This window comes from Mastigoproctus giganteus, chromosome 4 (assembly GCF_048544385.1).
Source record: "Mastigoproctus giganteus isolate SK-2022 chromosome 4, ASM4854438v1, whole genome shotgun sequence".
Classification (NCBI taxonomy): Eukaryota; Metazoa; Arthropoda; class Arachnida; order Uropygi; family Thelyphonidae; genus Mastigoproctus; species Mastigoproctus giganteus.
The window spans coordinates 179,478,265-179,493,783 of NC_143578.1; the positions used below are offsets into that span (position 1 = coordinate 179,478,265).

Genomic DNA, 15,519 nt, shown 5'->3' on the forward strand with positions numbered 1-15,519 from the left:
CTGCCTACACCAAAGTTCGCAACAATTGTAAAGCAGTTATTAATCAGTCCAAACTAGAGTTTGAACAGGCTAAGAGTAGAAAACTTGCTTCTTGCCTTAATGGTAGCCGAGTCTGCTACCAATTCCTTAAATGCCGATCTTCAAGCAATTCTCCAGTGGGGCAAAGACAACTTAGTTGATTTCAACCCTTCTAAAACTCAGTCTTGTCTTATATCTCGCAAAAAGGATTCTTCTGCTCCTATGCTTATCTTTAGTGACACTCCAATTTCTAGGCAAAATGATATATCTCTTTTGGGGATTACCCTGACTTCTAATCTCTCTTGGCACAAGCACATTACAAACATTGCTTCTTCTGCATCTAAAAAACTTGGTTTTCTCTTTCGCTCTCGGCGTTACTTTTCTTCCAAACAGCTGCTCACTCTGTATAAATCGCAAATCCGCCCTGCCATGGAATATTGTTCCCACATCTGGGGTGGTGCCCCCAAAACCTCTCTCAAGCTTCTTGATTCCATTCAGAAGAGGGCAGTTAGGTTAATTAATGATTCATCTCTAACAGAGTCTCTCCACTCGCTTTCTCATAGACGCACTGTTTCTGCTGCCTGCCTCTTCTACAGATACTTCCATGGGCACTATTCTTCTGAATTGGCTTCTATAATTCCTGTTCTCGGTTTCGAAACAGTCCGAACACGTGCCACCATCAGCCAACATCCATTTACTGTCCAACTTCAAACCCACAGAACCAACTTTTCATCTTCCTCATTTATTCATTCAACTGCTGTTTTCTGGAACAAACAACCATTATGTATTTCCTGAAAATTACAATCTACAGAAGTTCAAGTCCAGTGTCAACAAATATCATCTTTCGTCTTCCCAACCTCCATCCCAAGCACGGTACTAAGTACTATAGGTTCTAATACCTCTCGTGTTTGGGGTTCACATAAAAAAATTAAATAAATAAAAAAAAAATTCTTCCTGTCATCAATGGGACGTGAACTCATGTCTTTTGCACCCGGGATGGGGAGGATGATGATTCTACCAACTGTGCTACCCACGAGGGCTAGGTACGAGCAACAAACTAAATGCTGTCGAACTCAACTACTCTTTCTGAAAAGAGTGAGTGATCTGGCAGCAAAGAAATGAAGTTCAAAAATGGTGCAGCAAAAAAAAGCTATTTTCGTTAAAGGCCTATGGATATGTGGTATTGTGGCTGAGAGTTCCATTTGTTTTGTTACCTATGAATAAATATATGTAAGTACAACTTAGTGTTTTTATTTCTAAATGTACTAAATTACTAAATATTTTCTTTTGTAGTCTCCAGAACAGTATTTTTGATAAGTTCGAAAATCCGAACAAATCGAAAGTCCCAATTACTCCCTTGCCCAATTAATTTGGATTATTGGCGCTCCACTGTATTGTAATGTAATTGTAATTTTCTTATAATTCTACTTTCAGTGCTGTAGTTGAATTATTGAAATTGAACCATGACTGCAACAAGAGAAAATCTTCAAAATGGCCAAGATGAAACACCTGCCCAAACAGAGCCACCAAGAGATTTTCCCATAATCCATCCATCATCTGATGCACCATTGTGCAAAAGCTGTCACCAGCTAGACCTGCCATTCTTTGATCCAAGTTGTCCAGGATGTTTGGAAATACTCCGGGATCCAATCACCACAGTGCCACAAATCTTTGCAATTATTCGACAGTGGATGCCTCAGACACAGCAGAATATTGAAATGTTGGTTAATGAGGTAATTTCCATATCTGTAATATATAGATGAGATTGGTGGGGGGAATGATATAATTATAAATGTGTGAATGCTTCAGATTAGGTAACTGTGTCATAAATTTATTTCATAAAACAACTTGAGATTACTTGACTTTGCTGTTGTCTCTCATTAATTAAAGAAAGCACAGTGGGATCAAACATCCTTCATGTAGTGCTTATCAGTGATCCAAGCTGTATCAGAAATGTGATAGGAAGTCATGTTTTTGAAATGCAATAATGAGTAGTAATCGTCTTAGTGGTAGCAGTAATGGTAAATGATGCAAGAAAGCAAGCTTATATAACATCGGGGGGGGGGGGGAAGACAAGTTCATCCATCCACACCCTACAAAAATTTGTCCAGTTCTCCCTTGAATTTATTCAACCCATTAGCTTCCACAACAACAGATGGAAGCTTGTGCCAACAATCAACTGAAGGCAAATTTCACTTGTCTGTCCTGCAACCATCCTTTGCCAACTTGAATTTATGCCCCCTCATGTGTAGCCTCAGCAAGTGGATGAATACCATTAACATTCTGCTTACTCAATCCATTCAAGGCTTTGAACACCTCAATTAGATCTCCCCGCAGGTGCCTGGTCTTGAGAGTTCTACAATTTGCAGAACTGAAGCCTTTCTAGGTAAAAGCACCCTCTTGTTCCTTTCCCCAATCTGGTTGCCCTTCTCTGCACCCATTCCAGCAGTTCTACATCCTTCCTAAAGTGAGGCCTTCACACCTGTATACAGTACTCAAGATGTGGCCTTATACCAGTGGTTAATCACCTCCTTATCCCATCTAGCAAAGTTTCTGTATATCATTGACAAAACCCCTTGAACTATCCTGGCAGCATGTCTGACTGCACAATTACTCCCAGGTAATTTTCATTCTCCACTACCCTGAGTGTAGTACCACACAGTTGATAAGTTACTCTGGGGTTACTGCTACCCATGTGCAGTATCTTGCATTTGTTAATGTTAAACTTCAACTGCCATTTCTCAGCCCGTCGACCCAATTTTCTTAGATCTTGTTGCTATAGCTCACACTGATGAATGCCATTAACCACCCTGGCAACCTTTGTAACATCTGCAAATTTAGACATTAATCCTCATACCATCATTAATATCTTTGATAAATATTGAAAACAGTGGACCCAGAATTGAACCCTGGAGAACTCCACTAATAACATTAGTCCACAAAGAGGACTAATGGATCTGCAGGATCATCTAGACAAGACTTCAGTTATAGCTCGGACACAGCATGGTTTTGTTAAGGGAAAGTCTTGCCTGTTCAATTTGATTGGATACTATGATGCAGTCATGAAAGAAATGGATGCAGGGAATAACTTTGATATTATATATTTGGATCTTAGAAAGGCTTTTGATCCTGTTGCACATGGAAGACTGCTGCACAAATTGGAGCGGTGTGGCATTGGAGGCAAATTGCTGCTATGGAAAAAGGTTGGTTGAGGGGGAGAAGACAGAGAGTGGTAATCAATGGACACTGCTCATCATGAACTAATGTTATTAGTGGAGTCCCTCAGGGTTCAGTGTTGGGTCCATTATTGTTTTCTGTATTTAGAAATGATATTGATGATGATGGTATATCAAGCTTAATATCCAAATTTGCAGACGATACAAAGGTTGGCAGGGTTGTTAAGGACACCACTGACGCTATGCTGCTGTGACAGGATCTGGAAAGGTTGAGCAGATGGGCTGAGAGGTGGCAAATGAAGTTTAACATTGACAAATGGGAAACAGCAACCCCAGAGCAACATATCAACTCTGTGGTACTACACTGACAGTGGTAGAGAATGAAAAGGACCTGGGGTAATTGGGCAGGCAGATATGAAGTTCTCTGAGCAGTGTAGACGTGCCTCAAGAGTAGCTCATGGTGTCTTGTCAATGATATACAGGAATTTTTCTAGCAGGGATAAGGAAGTGATTATTCCCTTTTATAAGGCAATGGTCAGGCCACACCTTGAGTACTATATACAGGTCTGGAGACCTCATTTCAAGAAGCATGTAGAGCTGCTGGAACGAGTACAGAGAAGGGCAACAAGATTAGTGAATGGAACAAAGGGTTGCTCTTATGAAGAAAGGCTTCAGTTTTGCAAATTACAGTGTCTGGAGACTAGGCGCCGGCAAGGTGATCTGATTGAGGTGTATAAAGCCTTGAATGGTTTGAGCATGCTCAATGCCGATGGGATCCTTTCTCTTGCTCAGAATAAACACCTGAAAGGGCATAAATTCAGATTGAGGAAAGACAGATGTAGGATAGATGTGTGGAAATTTGCCTGTAGTCAGCGGGTAGTTAGTTGGTGGAACAGACTTCCATCCCTTGTTGTGGAAGTTGATAGCCTAAATAAATTTAAGGCTCAGCTAGACAGGTATTTCGAACGAACGGAGGGGTGAAATGGAAGTGTTTTTTTTTTTTTTTTTGGGGGCTGATGCTACATAAGCTTGCTTTCTTGCATCATATGACTCTACTAATGCTAAGAGCAGTGCTCATTTATAAACACTCCGTCTTCTTCCACTTAATCATCCCTTTATCCATATAAGCAACTTGCCTTTAATGCCACATTGCTCCAGCTTGTGCAGCACTCTTTTATGTGCAACAGTATCAAAAGTCTTCCTAAAATCAAAGTATATGATGTCAAAAAATTATTTTTTGCATCCATTTCCTTGGTCACTGCATCACTGTAAACCTTCCAGCCTTTGCAGGTAGTTCAGGTTGACAGTTTGAGCGAATATACAAATTGTGCTTCCCTTCTCACATTCAGTTGACCTTTGAATTTGTTCAAACTGTCAGCCTCAACTACCTGCAAAGGCAACCTGTTCCAGCAATTGATGACTTGCTGGCTAAAAGAAAAGTTCCTACAATCTAGTCCAGATCTCTTCCCCTGTGATTTGAATTTATGTCCACCAGTTCTAGAATTCTTTATAATTGTGTAAATTCCACCTTTATTCATTTTACTAACCTCTCTGAGTCTTGTAAACCTCAGTCATGTCACCTCTGAGGTACCTGGTTGCCAAACTCTGTAGCCACATAATTGGGTTTGTTCCTTGTATGGTTGCCCTTTTGCAGATCTCACCATGTGAGCTGCCTGCCTTTGGGCTCTTTCAAGAAGCTCAATGAACAGAGTGCTAAGTGAATCAGCACTAAGTGAGCATCATATTTCCATTAGGTAAAATATGTATTTGTGAGTTTCGAAGACTCACAAATGTCGGTCAGTTTATTTAATATTCAAAAATTTGTGCATATCAAATATTCTATATTACATATGTACACTGAAAAGACAGAATTCGTGGGAATACCTCGTTCCTTGGGCAACACGATGCTGTTACCCCTCTTGTTAGTGGACAAACCCACCTCTTTGCAGGTATATAGGTACACTGCATTCACATAGTGGTAATTTGATGTCAAGTATGGATAAACATTGTGAGTTAACCGATGAGATGTTAGTGGGTGCCTGATGCATTGGTCACTATCATGAAGGTAGTACAGAAATTGCACGATCCCCATTCGGCAGTATCAAGAGTATCGGGAATATGCCATTTCCGGAATAACATCTCTTTGTGGACAGCGCTGTGCGCTGAGAAAGGTGGTGGATGAACGTGGCCGTCGACTGTCTTGCATTGTTTCAGCTAACCGGAGAATGACAGTGACACAAATCACCGCCGACTTCGAGAGAGGTGTCAGAAACGTCTCCACCAAGACCATCAGGTGATCATTAGCCACAATAGGTTATGGGAGCCGCTGACCCACCAAAGTTCCATTGCTAACACCGTGACACAGGACTCTGCGCCTCAACTGAGCGAAAGAACATCGGCACTGGACCTTGGATGATTGGTGATGGGTCTCATTTTCAGTTACTTTGAGCGGATGGGAGGGTGCATATCTGGCGGAAACCACATGAAGCTATGCATCCATCATGTCAACAAGGAACTGTTAAGGCAGGTGGATGGTCTAGGGCGTGTTCAACTGGCACATGTTGGGACCTGCACATCTCTGAATGGACCAGGTTACGTGTCCATCCTTGCAGACAATCTGCATCGCTTCATGGCCGCCGTGCACCCACTAGGCAATGGACTCTTCCAGCAGGACAATGCACCTTCCCACAAAGCCGTGGTGACTAGAACATAGTTTGAAGAGCATTCTGCATATTTTACCATGTAATGGCCTCTCCATTCATCAGACATGAACTCTGTGGAGCATCTTTGGGATGCTGTGAAAAGGTCTATTCAAGGTTTGGATCCTCCACCCAGGAATGTGATGGAATTATGGACAGTAGTGCAGCAAGCATGGATGGAAATACCTGTGGTGGAATGCTTTCATGAACTAGTGGACTCTGCCTCGCCGTGTCACTGCCCTTATCCGGGTGAAAGGTGGGCCTACCTATTACTAGGTAGGAATCCCACAATTTCTGTCCACTCAGTGTATATAATTATATTAAGTAACTACATTGTATATCAAAATTAAACTTAAAATGCAAATTAAAATCGTGAATTTATTAATCTGATGGCCCTTGGCTATTGAGTTTTAATATCTTTGGACTGAAAAATGTGTCGATTTTGTGTTGTACTTTATCCCTTTTCCTCTCGCTGTACAAAATCATGTAGGCATTCATTTCTTTCTTTCGTATCATATGGATAAATATATGTAACGCAAATGTTAAGCAATATGGAATATATCTTAACATCAACATTTTTCAAATGTTTATCTCAGAACTATGTAACAAGTCACTGGACTGCAATTAAATTAGGGTGGGAGAAAATTTCACTGCGCTTGCAAAAATTTCCTGAGTCTATGTTGAAAACATTTTAATGCTGTTTTGCTATTCATTCTCATGCTATTGACTACATCAGATGAAACATTTTCATTAAACATGCCAAAAATTCAATCTGTAAAAGCATTCAATTCAAAAATTCAATCTGTACACAGGTAAAAGGGCATTATAGTGAGTTGTGACAAAGTTATAGTGAGATAGACGCCTGGTCAGCATGAAGAGGGAAAGACCAAACCCAACAGCACGACGAAACAAATGGCCCTCAGTCCTCCAGCGGCTTTCACTCGCCCTCCTACGGCAGCGAGAAGATCAGAGTGAAAGCAGAGGGTGCTAAGAATCTTTTGATATGACCAGACTGCCATGCCCGGAAACTAAACTTGGCCTGTTACAACGTAAGATCACTCATCAATGAAGACAGGATATTAGAGCTGGAAAAGGAATTAGAAAATGTGATTGGAATATCATCGGTTTGGCTGAAAGAAGAAGAAGAAATGAATCACTTATAAGTTTATCAAGTGGAAATCTGCTGTATACCAATGGAAACAGTGAAAGGACCAAAGGTGGAGTTGGCTTTCTGGTCCATAAAGATATAAAAAAACAACATTTTGGAATTCAAAAGTACATCAAGCGTGTCAAGACTGCCACTCAGGATTTCTAAGAGGTACGTTTATGCACCAACATCAAGCCATAATGATGAAGAGGTTGAAGAAATGTACACAAAAATTTAGAGTATTCTAGATGAGCAGAAAACCCACTACACTATTATTATGGGGGACTTCAATGCTAAGGTTGGAAAGAGACAAAACAGTGCAGAAAGGGGAACTATAGAAAATTTTGGAATTGGAGAAAGAAATTAAAGAGGTGAATGACTTGTGGAATTTGCAGAATCTCGAAGAATGTCAGTAATGAACCCTTTTCAAGAAAAGGGTGAACAGAAAGTGGACATAGAAGAGCCCAAATGGATTAAAAACTAATGAAATCGACTTCATCCTCACTATAGAAGATATATCATGAATGATGTTACCATCCTGAACAAGGTAATGTTGGAAGTGATCACACACATGATATAGATGTAAGAAAATAAAGGAAAAAAACGGACTCGAGTAAATAATACAAAGGTCTTTGTGATAACAGAAGAGGAGAAAAAGCAGTATGTACTGGAACTTAAGAACAAGTTTGAGCTTCTGCAGACGGCTAAGGACCAAGATATTGACGAGTATTATTACAACTTTCTGAAAGTGATAAAGCCCAAGAAACCTATAAATAAAAAGAAATCCAAATAAGGAAAAATTAGTCGAAGAAACAATTGTTATGATGAACCGAAGACGACAAATGAAGGGCAAGATATACACTGACAAGGAGAAAATTGAGTATACTGAGTTATGCAAAGCCAATAGAAAGAGACTCAGAGAGGACATAAGATTTAACACAAGAAAAGTAGAAAAGCATTAAGGGAAAACAAAGGACATAAATCAGCAGCCATGAGCAGTAACACAGAAAGACAAATGATACTGAAACTGAAGAATACCGATGATGTACTTATAAAAAGCAGAAAAGGCATAATTCAAATAGTAGAAGACTACTATAGAGAATTATACAATGAGCGAGGGAATGATGCCAGCAGTGGGGAAGATGGATTGCAAATTAGTAACACATACAACATACCCAATATCCTTCCTGATGAGGTAGAATGTGCATTGAAGAATCAGAAAGCCCCGGGGGAAGATCAAGTTACTGTAGAGTTATTAAAATTTGGAGTAAGAGACATGACAAAAACTGGCAAGACCCTTCACAAAATGCATTAGAAAAGGTGTGACACCTAAGGAGTGGAATAATGCAATCATAGTTTTGCTGCATAAGAAAGGAGATAATTCAGAAATTTGTCTATAATTGGAAATTATAGAGTAATTAGCTTGTTATTCCACATGTACAAGTTGTTCACAAGGATCATTACTAGCAGATTAGAAAGAATACTTGACGAGAATCAACCGAAAGAGCAAGCTGTCTTCAGGACAAGATTCTCAAATATTGATGACCTTCACGTAATATCACAGCTAATGGAGAAAGCAAATGAATATAAAACACCATTATGCCTGGCATTTGTGGATTATGAAAAGGCATTTGGCTCCATACAGCATAAGGCAATGTTTCGAGCACTGGAAAGACAAGGCATAGATACCCCATATATTATGATTTTTAAGAAAATATATGAGAATGCTACCTCCTTTATTAGACTAGACAAAGATTGTAGCAAATTTAAAATTGAGAAAGGAGTTCGACAAGAGACACAATATCTCCAAAGCTGTTTACTGCTGCCCTTGAAGCTTTCAGAAGATTAAACTGATCACAGAAATAAGTCAATGTGAATGGAGAGTATCTAAATCATTTATAATTTGCAGGTGACATTGTGGTCCTAATCCACGATCCCAAAGAATTAGAGGAAAATCTTAATCAGTTGTGCAGAGTTAGTAAGGATTTTGGACTAAAGATGAATATGGCTAAAACAAAAGTAATGATGAAGATGAACAAGTATGCCACAGAAAGGGATATGAGTATTGAAGGAGCAGTAATTGAAAAGGTGGAGTCATATACTTATCTGGGACAAGTCATTAGCTGTAAGAATGATAAATGGCTGGAAGTCAAGAGAAAAATAAATTTCAGATGGATAGCATTCAGGAAATATAGTCACATACTGAGGAGCAATATCCCAATTTATCTGAAACATAAAATAATGAACCAATGTGTACTCCCCACCATGACTTATGGAAGTGAAACTTGGGCACTCACCAAAAGAATGGAAGAGAAGCTGAGAACTACACAGCGAAGAATGGAACGAATCACATTGGGAATCAGACTGTTAGATAAGAAGAGAAACACATGGATTAGGCAACAAACTCAAGTAAAGGACATTCTTATCAAAACTAAAGAACTAAAATGGTCTTGGGCAGGACACATAGCTCGAAGACATGATGACAGATGGACTAAGAGAATAACAGAATGGTATCCAAGAGGAGCTAGAAGAAAACCTGGAAGACAACAACAGATGGGCAGATGAAATTCATGAGTTTGTGGGTAGTAAATGGATGACCATTGCACAAAAGAGATGGAACTGGAAAGTTACTGGAGAGGCCTTCATCCTGCAGTGGATTAAAAATGGCTGATGATATAGTGAGATACGGGTTATAATATAAGAAAAGCATTATAGTGAATCAGTGTAAAGCAAACTGCATTATAACAAGGACCTACTGTATATTGGCATAATATAGGTAATATTCAAGGAAAGTTTGTTCGTCAAGACTACGGGCATTAAATAAATTTAATTATTTAATTTAATGTAAGGGCTTTAATTACAAAGAGGCCGACTATGGTGGACTCCAGTATTTCTTGAGCTCTATTAATCGGAGTTATTACTATATGCTGTTGAACACTAATGCATTATGGAAAGTGTTTAAGTAATTTATCCTGGTTATCACACTTATTCCAGTTTCGAAGTACTACAAAGGAACAATACCAAAAGAAAAGAGCGCTGTGAATGTAGTGCTGAATGTTAGAGAGGTTCTCTGACATTTACAAATACCTGAGACAAAAACAGTAACTGCAATCCTGGAAAACTGCATCCTTATAAGATCAAAACAGTTTGAGTTGTTGCCTTCCAGCTGAAAGTCTATCATGCAAACTTGTGTTGCTTAGCTTGAATATGACCAACAGTGGCTAGATTGAATTTTATGGGCTGAAGTTAACCCCTCAGAATAACAGACAAGCTGTTACACATTGAGATGGTAACAGTATGGTGTGGTTTCATATCATCCAGTCTTATAATGTGACCATAATTTTTTAAAGGAATTATTAAGGAATACTTGGTTACTGTATCTGCAACAGGCAGAGTCAAAGACTTGACAATGTCTGAGGAATTCTTTGTTGTTGCACAGCAGCAAAACAGAACTGATTTAGAGACCACTTCTACCTACCATGTAAAATAGAGACGAGAAAATTTAGTGAAAGTGTGAATGACTCATTTCTGCAAAACAACAGATGAATTTCCGGGATAAAGGAAAATTGCTGTCTCCTAATTCTCTAATATGGTACTTACAGCAGAAAACAGGTTGACCAGAGCCAATGTCCATGTCGGGAATATGCCCTAATCTTTGCCATTGGCTGTGGACACATAGATAGCAGTTGACCAGTACAACTTCTCGGTACAGTAGAGCCAGGTGTATCACCGCCACCTTATTTTTAAGGTGGCTGTGGTTGTATAGGTTTTACAGGCACCACTGAATTGTGGAATGTTTTAGCTCTTAATTCGTACTCTTAAGAAGTAATCCCTTTAGCTCTAAAAATCTAAAGGGATTAATTCTTAATTCCTTCTTTCTATAGCATCAGCTCTATTGCTTAAAGGCCAGAGGTGCAAACAATGCATAACCAGGTTTCTCAAAATCAATTCATATGGAAATTTTCTTCATTATACGGAAACTATTTTCAATGTAGTAAAGTAAAATATTCCAAATCCTGAATGGTCTTGAAAATTTTAACTATGTTGATCACTTAAATTTTGACTTTGTTGATGACTAGTTAGTGGGTGATTCCATGCTTAATTTTGAAGATGGTCCCTCCTCGACCATCTTCAATTTTGTTGGAACTTGGTGTAGATATTTAAACAGGTTTCCAAAGAAGCTGTGCAAAAATTCTTTTCAAAATATAGTATGCTTGAGGCATTAGCACCGTTTTTGTGGAGGTAACTTGTGTTACGTGGAGCAAATCACAAAAAATTTTCAAAGTTTTAAGTGTTACTGTTGCACAACATTGAGAGGTAGTGCTCTGAAACTTTATATACCTAGTTAACTTTTGGCAGGGCATGCAAAACGTTTGGTGTCCAGGTTCAAAAACCTTCACATTCTTTACAATGCGGTCTAAAACTGGCACCAAAAATTTGTTGCAACAAATTTAAGCAATACTTTTGAAAGTCATAACTTTGAAATAAAAACCTTTGGTACCTTCTTCTTTGGCATTCCATTTAACATCTGCATGAATTCAGCCTAACTAAATATGAGCTCTTATACTTGTTTGCTGGCTGAGATATTTTTCTTCAAAGATAGACTCAAAATTTGACCTATATTTAGGGGCAAATATCTTAATGTGGGACACCTTCAATTCTCTTGTTTTTGGCACCATTGGAAAGAGCAGGTTTTAAGCAACAAGAATCATGGTTTTTCAGTTTTGTGTTGACCCCTCCTTTCTTTGGGGTATGCCTGTGTCGTCTATCCTACTTCAATTATGCAATCAGTTAGGACAGTGATCTGAGTCCTCGGAAATCAGGGGTTTTAAGGGCCCCGGATCTCTGCAGCTGCAAATCGTGTTGTGTTTTTAATGGAGAGATCGCTTAGCATCTTTCCGCCGCACAAAAATCCATTTTCTTAATTTGTTTTCCCTGGCGTGGTTTAAGATGCTGACAGAGAGAAGGTGACATGCAAATAACACTTAACATTTATTATAAACAAAAAGGTCATGTATACAATCTGCGTTTACACAATAATAGTACAATGAGTAAAGTGTGCATCAATTCTAGGTGCAACGATATGCTAACGGTAGGACATAGAGTTACAAAATTCATTGGCGCCTCTGTAGCCAGGTGGGAAGGAGCAGCAGTGCATAGCACACGCTTCTTGATTAGACCGGGGTTCAAGCCCATCACCACCAAATACGGAGGATGCGGAATGGTCAGGGAATGACCACCGCATATCCCGCAGCAATATGGCCTTAGTTGCTAATGCTCCTAAAAACCAAATAACAAAAATAGCAAATGAAATTCATTGGTCTCGCGAATTCATGCGATTGTACATTTTGTCTTTCTAAACAAATCCTGTCCCTTACTTCTAACATCCTCTAAACAATTCTAGAACGTAAACTATGATACACCTTATTGAATTAATTCTAATTTCCACATATAAAAAGGAATAAGAAAGGGAGCATTGAGTTTAAAGTATATTTGGCTGTTTCACACATGTTCATTTATACATAAGGATGGTTTGCTTACCAGTTTAAATGGGTTTGTCCTATGGCTTGTTACAAGGCTTCCTTCTATAGTGGAGTGGACTGTGGTCTTCTCTGGCCATCCCAATCCTATCTCTTCAGTCTGAACATATGGTGCGGACAGCTACTGAAGAGACTTGGGCGAGAAGCCGGTGGTGACTTTGGCAACGACAGCGACCAGCATCGATGACCGCAGGGATCCACTATACAACGGTGAACCGACAGCAACTATGTCGATGGTGGTGAAGATCTTTAAGAAATCATGTTCCTCGAACATCATTCCTATGTTCGAGGAACATAGGAATGATGTTGACCCAAACCAGCAGAGCCTTCAGTGGTGGCGACGAAGACACACCCTTTGGGCTCATTTCGGGCCATTTTTATATTCTGTGCTGTCCTTTGTCTTCTAGAGCAAAACTCTTTCATTGGCCACTGAAGTCACGAGTTTCCTGCCCAAAACGGTCCAGGGATGACTCATGCTTCCAAAAGGTTCCTTCTGTATCTGGTCAACTTATTTGGGCTCCTTGGTGTTGGAGACATTAATAAATAAAAAATGCCCATCTACTTTCTCACGCTGGTTTCCCTTCTTGCCAATCTCCCATGACTCTCATTCTGTTACCCTGGTCGTAAAATCTTTTGGGTATTGCGGTTGGCCAAGGGGAGCTTGACGTACTGTATTCTTTCATTGTAGATTAGTTGATGCAATTCTAGATGTAACCCTAGATAACATTCTCTCTGGCTCATTGTATCCTATGTTCGACATATGCTGCGAATGTACTTATCTCCAGCAAAATCTTCTGATTCCCTGGCTTTCATGCTGACTAATAAGTGGACATTTCTGCAAGCAGTGAAAACTTAATTAACTTTATTACAGTCTTTGGCCTGGGTGCTATTAGTCTTCAGGGAAGTTTTATCTTACTTCTCATCAGATATGGGGGGGGGGCAACTAGTTAGAGCGAGAGATTTTCACATTCCCTGGGATACAAATTTCACCTAGCTACACTGGGAATATTCTCTCTATTCTTTCAACTGGCGATAGATGCCCAACAGTTACACGATTCATGCTTGATGTTGTTCCGTTACAATATTGATAACTGAGTATTAGTATAGATTGGTTATAATTACAGGGAAAGTAAAAACTCTCGGGCTAACACTTGTCTTGCTACTTAAGGCCTAAAAAATGGCCTTAAATATTTTATATTTTCCACATAATATTTGTATACTTATTTGATGGTGAAGTTTGACATCTCAATAAGGACAGAACTATTGCATTTACAAGAGTTAAATTTTCTGCAATTACTCTGCTCTTTGGTTTAAGGAGAAAGGATATATTGCCAATGCACAAAAATCTGTTTTACAATGGATGTGCAAATGTCAAGAAAAAAAATTGCATGGCTTTCTTTAGTGCAAGTTTCCAACCTGAAAAGTGGTCTTTATTCAGGATTCCAAGCATAAAGATTGTCGTCCCATTGTTGTTTTTGGAGCTGGAAGATTGGCAATAATTTGTTGTTCAGGAATTCAGCAGACATCTTGTCTAGCAGGCCAGTGAAATGAACGAGCTGCTCCATGAGGATGCATGAAATTTGCCAATACATCATGTTCTTCAATGAAATTTCACAAATATTTCCAATCCACCGATTATTGTCATAAATACAGGCAATGTATTGGCCAGGTTGTAAATTAACAATTGGCACATATTGAATATTGGCTTCACTAGTCTGATCTACATGAGCTGCAAATGATGATGGCGTGTCATTTGATACTCTGCAAACACGAATCTGTCTTGCATCAGTAGGAATGAAGTGATGATTTTCTCTTGAAATGGCTTTACTTGCTCAATTTCCTCTTTAGAAACAAAACAGAATTTTATTCCAGCCACATGCTTGTCAAAAAAATTCAAACGTTTCTTGGTGTCAGGATTTGGTTTTCAATTGGGCGTTGAAGACTTGCACGTGCTGCCAATCGATTTATTGTTCCACCAATTCCATCACATTGGTGACTTGCCATGGCTAGTGCCAAAGAAATTCCATTCAGCACTGATATCAAAATCCTTCAGATGATGACACAAGTTAATGAAATTCTTGTATTGAGGTGCAGAACCATCACTGAAGCAGTAAATGTGCCTGATTTCTGTCATGGAACTCTTCAAATATTCAGTTAAGTTGATTAGAAAAACATGCACTGCAATTGTCATGTCGAAGGCAGTCACTGATTATGCAGAAACTTTTATATTCTGAAGTTCAACATCCTTGTAATAAATATCAAATGGATGCAATAGCTTGGCTATTCTCCCAGTGGAACCATTGAACAGCATCTTGCACAACAAATGAATACTTTTCTGCAAAATCCATCAAGATGACGAATTCTCCTGTCATTAGGCTTTCCTTTGTTGACTTCAAATGGTAACTTTGATGTTTAGCAATGTAGTGTTGACAGGAAAGGTTAAATATTTTTGTACTCAACTCTTCAATAAAATCTTCTGTTGTTAATTGCTTTGTGTATCTCTGTCAGTGTGTATCCATTGCTTGAATTCAATAATATCTTCTGGTTCATTGTTTTCAAAAATATTCTCTAGAAACTTTTTTAATTCATCTATTCCTGGACATTTTTCACACTGATGAAGCATACAATTTTTTGACTCCAAATCACAGACTGTTTTACCAATGAGAACCTTGTAATCACATTCAACAGGACTTGCTGCTAGCATTAACTTGACATTTTGATGGATTCTACATACACATACAGAATGTGTTCCTAGTGCACCAACTGTGACACACCACTTGAGTCGAAGTTCACAAAATTTAGAAAATCCAATGTCAGATCCATTTATATCTCGATAAGTTATAAACATTTCCTTCAAGTTGCTGAGTAGTAGTCGCATTTGCATTTTTATTCCATCTGCATTTCTAATGGAAATGTAATCTTTCTTTCCAGGGCATATC

At 38.9% G+C, this 15,519-nt stretch overlaps 1 protein-coding gene across 1 annotated transcript in view; it reads left to right on the plus strand.

Annotated features, from left to right (window-relative positions):
- Positions 1-1,481: 1,481 nt before the first annotated feature.
- Positions 1,482-15,519, plus strand: part of LOC150087228 (CAP-Gly domain-containing linker protein 4-like) — a 224,021-nt gene continuing 209,983 nt past the window's right edge. Inside the window, exon 1 of the mRNA XM_090372414.1 lies at positions 1,482-1,751. Coding sequence (XP_090228540.1) covers positions 1,482-1,751 — 270 coding nt within the window. The remainder of the gene's footprint in view (positions 1,752-15,519) is intronic.